This window comes from Anarrhichthys ocellatus, unplaced genomic scaffold (genome assembly GCF_004355925.1).
Source record: "Anarrhichthys ocellatus isolate YVR2014 unplaced genomic scaffold, GSC_Weel_1.0 scaffold111, whole genome shotgun sequence".
In the NCBI taxonomy this organism is placed as follows: domain Eukaryota; kingdom Metazoa; phylum Chordata; class Actinopteri; order Perciformes; family Anarhichadidae; genus Anarrhichthys; species Anarrhichthys ocellatus.
The window spans coordinates 879,387-886,055 of record NW_022280141.1 but is presented as its reverse complement, the minus strand read 5'-3'; the positions used below and the strand labels follow the sequence as shown (position 1 = coordinate 886,055).

The 6,669-nt window shown below is 46.0% G+C and overlaps 1 protein-coding gene across 1 annotated transcript; it reads right to left on the bottom strand.

The window, feature by feature from the left end:
* Nucleotides 1-472: 472 nt before the first annotated feature.
* Nucleotides 473-5,918, bottom strand: krt8 (keratin 8). The gene is made up of 8 exons (XM_031876579.1): nucleotides 5,361-5,918; nucleotides 3,564-3,772; nucleotides 2,804-2,864; nucleotides 2,600-2,695; nucleotides 2,270-2,434; nucleotides 1,918-2,043; nucleotides 1,526-1,790; nucleotides 473-1,385 (listed from the first exon to the last, which is right to left on the bottom strand). The coding sequence occupies exons 1-8, from the start codon at nucleotides 5,793-5,795 to the stop codon at nucleotides 1,075-1,077; spliced, it is 1,668 nt and encodes a 555-aa protein (XP_031732439.1). The 5' UTR covers nucleotides 5,796-5,918; the 3' UTR covers nucleotides 473-1,074.
* Between the last annotated feature and the right edge of the window lie 751 nt (nucleotides 5,919-6,669).

Genomic DNA, 6,669 nt, shown 5'->3' with positions numbered 1-6,669 from the left:
GGATTTAGCAGCATCTAGTGGCAAGGTTAAAGATTGCAACCGACTGAAACTTTTTACTTCTGTAGAATAAATACTGTGGTCGATGCAAGCCTGACTGGCTCGCTAGCCAGTGTTTGGTTTATCCGTTCTGGGCTACTGTAGGAACATGCCCGACTATTTCGATATAAATGGCTTAAAGGGTTAAAAATAAACATACTTCATAATATTTTATTCCCTTTCTGCCAGTAGTAAATGCTACGCACTGAAGCTTTTAGTGTTCGATACATGTACATTTTCAAACATATTAATCAAGATAGTGTTAGTTTCTAATTTTCCTTTGGATTTAAAAGAATGACTCAGAACTGTCCCTGATTACAGTCTGGACTGCTTCAGTACTTTGATTCATTCCGGTCAGATTCAGATATATTCTAATTTACTTCAACTACATCTCTCTTTGAGTCATTGGCATCAAGAAATTAAAACAAACGCATAATTTTCCTTCAGTAAACACATTTTTTTATTTGGTTTGGTAGCAAAAACAGCACCTCAGGACAACAGTATGATGCGGGCAGCTTTCTAAGGGGTCAAACAGTTTCAGCTACAGGACACGCACAGGGAAGACATGCACTACCTACTGCAGGACATTTTTTAAGACACTGGTTGAGCACTGTTTCAGCACATTCACATTCCTTTGACAACACCACTGTCTACGCAACACCATGTTGAAGGAAACAGCCCTTTGTGCATGGAATAGCTGTTTCATAGATTTCAAGGGAGTGTTATATATTTATATATATATATTTTTTCCTAGTTGCAATTTGCCCAGTTTCTATCTCACTTTCTGTGACAAAACTACTTTGTTTTAGTTCAGACAATCGGACATCAGACATACAAAATAAATTCTTTGGTCCCTTTCAGATCTTTGGTAGTGTTAGAATCATTTATTGCTTCATGTAAATGTTTAGGAGAGTGGCTGGCAAGCGTTTTTACTTCATAGTTGGGGGTATGGGGGGGAAGGGGACTGTAAGTACAAAACTACCAGAGAGGCAGAGGAGATAATAGCAGACAGGTATCTACACCTCTAAACCTAACAGCTCAATCCTCAACGACCTCAGAGGACTCGGACACCACTCTTCCGTCCCTAGTCTCGATCATCTTGATAACAACATTCTTCTTGCTCTGGGTGGTGCTGTAACCTCCGCCGGTGCTGCCGCTGCTGAAGCCACCGCCGCTGCTGTAGCCGCCGCCGCTGCTGTAGCCGCCGCCGCTGCTGTAGCCGCCGCCGCCCATGCTACCGCCGCTCATGCTCCCGCCATATCCGCCTCCATACCCGCCGCTGAAACCACTGGAGTAGCCGCTTGAGTAGCTGCTCTTCACGTTGTCCGTGGGGTAACCACCGTAGCTTGCTGTTGAGAGACAGGAGAAAACAGTCAAACGTGGGAAGCTGACAAAGAAATGTAACAAAATCCAATCAATGAAGACCGTTAGTTGGTCGGTTAGAAGTAGACTTCAGTCAATGAGGGCAAGGACGACGACGATGACTTACTGCTCTGTTGGGAGATGTTGATGGACTTGATGCCAGTCGCCAGCCTGTCCTCCTCTCCCTCCAGCAGTTTCCTGTAGGTGGCGATCTCAATGTCCAGAGCCAGCTTGACGTTCATCAGGTCCTGGTACTCTCTGATCTGGCGGGCCATGTCCTGCTTGGCTCTTTGCAGGGCGTCTTCCAGGTCCCTGATGCGGGCCTTGGCGTCCTTCACTGCCATCTCACCACGCTCCTCGGCCTCGGCGATTTGGGCCTCCAGGTTGGCGCGCTGGGAGAAGAAAAATGCCCCACCAAAAAAAATAAGGCTTTGTCCACTCTTCTGATTGTTAAATGACAATAACAAACGATATATGATGGCTCATGTACCATGTCGCCAAAACACTTTTTTTCCATACCTGTCCCTTGATGGAATCAATCTCTGATGTCAGTCTCTGGATCATGCGATTGAGGTCTGAGATCTCTGTCTTGGTCGACCTCAAGTCATCTCCGTATCTGCTGGCGGATGTCTGCATCTCCTCATACTAAACAAAAAACAATACCAGACATTACAAACAGGAAACCCTATCGATCAGAACACTGCATGTGCTAACTCATGAACTAATGAATGCTACTGAGCTTCCTTTCAGTATAAATTTAACCGATACACATGGCAAGTAGGGTTTGCAACACACACCGTATGTATCTCTCTAGATAAAGAAATGACAGAAACACGGACATAATAAGAATTCAAAAGGAGCTCCCAATCACCTTGATTTTGTACCATGTCTCCGCCTCGGCGCGGCTGCGGTTGGCAATGTCCTCATACTGAGCCTTGACTTCTGCCACAATGGAGTCCATGTCCAGGTTGCGGCTGTTGTCCATCTCCACGATGACTGAAGTGTCCTTGATCTGTCCCTGGAGCTCATGCAGCTCCTGAAGAAATACAAGGAGAGAGATTGGTAAACCCCACCTCATCGAGGAAACCTATCCGGCAAGTGCGCTTCAAGGGCCGGCACAGGAGGCGAGTTAAGATGCAAAACAGATTCTGAGAAATTCAGGTAAACAAACAACACCACTGAGATGATTTTTGTGTCGTACCTCCTCATAGATCGACCTCAGGAAGTTGATCTCATCTGTCAGACTCTCCAGCTTGGCCTCCAGCTCAACCTTATTCATGTAGGCCTCATCGACATCCTGGAACCGATACAAGTTGTATTAGAATAGGGCATCACAAAGAACTCTTCAGGAGAGAGGTTATATTTTGCCAACTCAAAGGCAAGTTGAGTAAATGCTGATGCTTACCTTCTTGATGAGGACAAAGTCGTTCTCACACTCTGTGCGCTTGTTGATCTCATCTTCATACCTGAGAGGGAAAACAATACAGTTCATGGTGAGGCTTTGAATGTTCACATAGAGACTCATCTCATGCTCCTGTTTAGTTTATATACCAATGCAACACTAGGAGGCGCCAGTAGTCCATCCCTAACTCTTGAACTCCTTTGGGACATTTGCCTTAAACAAAGTAAGGTTGACTGAGGGCCAAGCCTGAGAGGTCTGACATCTCTTCCTGGAGGGAGCGCCCCCCCCCTGAATTCAGCTGATACGCTTCATTTGTCTCTGCACAACTGGCCAATATGTATGGCACTATCGTAGCTGTTTGTGTTAGAGACATGGGCATGTAAAGCTCTGCCAACTCTGTAAAATGATTTTTACCTTCGGTCACATGTAATGTATTGCAATGGGTGTTTGGAACATGCCTCCTCGGTGCTGTAATTCCCTACAGTTTGTGTATGACGCAAGATAATGGACAGATGTCGGGAGTAGTCCGAAAACAGGCGAGCTCAGTGCGCTGCGAGGCTAGTCTCGAAACACAAAAAAAAACCTCCAGCTGTATTTTATTTATGAATGAAGATTCTACTCATTTTGAAAATCGTCCAGTGCAACCGAAATGAAAAAGGTGAATACTAGATAAACAGTGTACTTCTTTATGGGGCAGAACGAGCCTGACTCTGCATGGAACAGTTCGTTTTTTAAGCCCATGATTGCAGCCCTGCACACTTACTTGTTCTTGAAGTCCTCCACCAGGCCCTGCATGTTGTGGAGGTCGGCCTCCAGCTTCATCTTGTCGTTGCCCAGGCCATCGAGTTGCCTGCGCAGGTTGGAGATGTAGGCCTCGAACATGGCATCGATGTTGGAGCGGGTGGTGGTCTGTCCCTGCAGCAAGTTCCACTTGGTCTCCAGCATCTTGTTCTGCTGCTCCAGGAAGCGGACCTGATGCGTGGAAAAAGAAGGTATTTATTATGAGTTGTGAGTGAGCAACCAATCCAAAAAGCCTCTAACAGGCTTGTTTATGGTGTTAATTAGTGTGAAGACGGAGTCCTTGTCATCAGTTATAAATTATTATGAAAAGGTATGATGTAACTGCTCTGCCGTGTCAAAACAACATCGCCACCCAAATACTCAAGCATCAGGATCAACCTCACCATGCCTACCGATCCCCGTCTCCAGTCATTGTTGTTCTTATCTAACTTTGGAGTTCTGTAAGCTGCTGTTGGCTTCAGACTGGAACGGGCTTTTCCAAAGGAAGGCCTGACCTAGTGCATCCTGACAGGAGGTAGGGGGAGGGGGCTAGGACGAGGTTTGGAAAAAGTAGCTGGAGGAACAGGGCCAGTTAACCCTTCTCCCGCATGTCTTCCTGTTTTTGGACAGGAAGGCAGGCAGGCAGATGCAGGAAGGTAAATATTTAATTGTGTTATCGAGGTGATGATCAAAGGAAAGCAGAGAGTGGAGAGGAGGAGGAGGGGGAAAAATGAAGTTTGCATATTTGTGAACAGTAAAAAAGCAAGGTTGTGAACCCTGATTTGACACATTGGACAATACAGGTGGGATCCAACCAAGAACTTCTTGATTTGAACAGACGTAAACACGACGAGATAACAGGTGATAGAAGGGCGGAGGTTTATCTCCTTTGTGTGTAAGCATGCAAAATGCGCATTATCTTCCTTGTTGCAATCATTGCGACGGGAGAGGGAGAGCTGATACGTAGCCAGTCAGCTGACGTTGACCAGAACATGAAACCTTTTTAATTATTAACCCACTGCCGAGGCCTCAGAGGACACACACACACACACACACACACACACACACACACACACACACACACACACACACACACACCACCCTGAGTATAACATGCTGATTTGAATGATTAAAAGTCAACAAACTCCCAATGGACACTAAAATGTGTCGCTGTGAAAGAAAGTTTTATCTTTAAAGGTAACAATGGCACTCAGTAGTGACTGTGTGTCAGTGTATGTGTGTGCGTGTAGTGTGTGTGTTTGGGAGGGGTGGGGGCCACCAGGGAAGCACAAAGAGCCACACCCCAGCGGAGGGAGGGATCATTCCCAAGGTAACTCGTATCACAAGCCCTGAGCTCTGCCCTGACACACCCTTAGCTTTCTCTCTCTCCTTCTTTGTATTTGTCTTTCCCAGTCTCTCCTTTACTGCAAGTCTGTTTTTCATCACTATAAAAGGGCAGCCTGAGCCAAACGATAAACAGCCTAACCTTAACTTTGAGCGACGGCACATTTTATTTTTTTCTGCCTTTGTGGGAGGTGGCGAGAGCAGGGGGGGGGGGGAGGATCAATTTATCCAGTGCTAGCAAATAGTGGGGGAAATCACCATTGTAAGACATGTGGCAAACATATGGACCTCTATATCAACAGTTTCTCAGCAGCTGGAGAGAAACATTCCACTTTTCTGATTACACCGTGACTGAGCTTTCCACGCACTTAAAATAAGTTTCTGTCCTTGTGAAGAGAACCCAAACATATTCAGGCCCTCGATTACAAGTTCTTACCTTGTCAATGAAGGAAGCGAAGCGGTTGTTGAGGGTCTTGATCTGCTCCTTCTCTTGGGTGCGAACGACTTGGATATTGGGGTCAATCTCAAGGTTCAGGGGGGCCAAAAGGCTCCTGTTCACAGTCACGGCGGTGATAGGGGCCTGAGCACCCATGCCACCGCCGTAACCCATACTCATGCTTGATCCACCCATGCCAACACCGAAGCCCATGCCGCCACCGCCGCCCATGCCACCGCCGCCCATGCTTGAGTTCAGGCCATAGGCGGTGGAGCTGGTGATGCCCCCGAAGCCCCTGTTGCCTCCTCCATAGGAACTCTTGACGTTGTAGCTCCTGCGGCTGCTGATGCCACCCGATCCGGAATAGGAGCTGCTGCTGAAGTTCCGCGGGGCACTGGAACTCCTCACTTTGTAGCTGCTCTGGTAACTGGTCATTCTGAAATCTGGAGGAGTTTCTTCTGGATGAGTCTGGGAAGGTCAGACCGAAATGGTTCGGTTGGCAATGCAGGCAGGGCAGGCAGGCAGAGGGAAAGAGACCAGAGTGGATAGAAAGGAGAAGAAACCGACCGAGGAGTTTTAAAGCCTGTGGCTGTGGGTGGGGACTGTGGTGTGCTGCCATTGGCCTGCGAGTCTGGGTGAGAGAGGGAGGCAGGGCTGTAACATTACACTTCTATGACACATTGTCCAGTCACTCAAAACCGTTACCTGGTCTCTATATAGGCTTCTCTTTGTTGTTTGAGAAAACCTGGTCTTCTGAGAGGATTGTTGAGTGGTTGTATTTCTTTGATCTCCTGTGCTTGTGTGTCCAGTAAAAACTGCTCAAAAACAGCTGATTCAACAGGTCTCTTGAAAATATAAATCATTCATATTCTATATGCTATATAAAAAAATGTGTGTGTGTATGTGGGAAGGTGGGAAAGTACGTACTTCTGATTATCTCTTAACAATCAACAATGATTGTAAATTTGGCAACAATCTACATCTGTTCTGCTACCATTTTCTTACCCTTCACCATCCTTTCTATTAGTTTGACGGTGACTAGATCATGTAACTATTTCCAAATTTATAATTTTTCACTCTACAGGTTTTCCTATAACTGTTCTTCTGTCTACTACTGTACCATATTCTATTTAATCTTACATTTCATATTATATTATAATTGCTACATTTTGGCTGCAACATGCTGACTCACATTCCAATTCGATTTTTTCGTGACTATTATACATATATGTATGAACATTGTTAGAGTTAGCCTGCGAGCTAAGAAATTCATTGCCTTCCCATCCCTCAGCTGTTTACTGAAAAACGA

Excerpts from the sequence above, each read along its gene's own strand:
- krt8 (XM_031876579.1), bottom strand. The coding sequence starts at position 5,795 with ATGACCAGTTACCAGAGCAGCTACAAAGTGAGGAGTTCCAGTGCCCCG. Across the intron at positions 2,044-2,269 it reads AGACATGGTACAAAATCAAG|TATGAGGAGATGCAGACATC; the intron begins GTGATTGGGAGC and ends TTTTTTGTTTAG. Across the intron at positions 1,386-1,525 it reads CAACATCTCCCAACAGAGCA|CAAGCTACGGTGGTTACCCC; the intron begins GTAAGTCATCGT and ends GTCTCTCAACAG.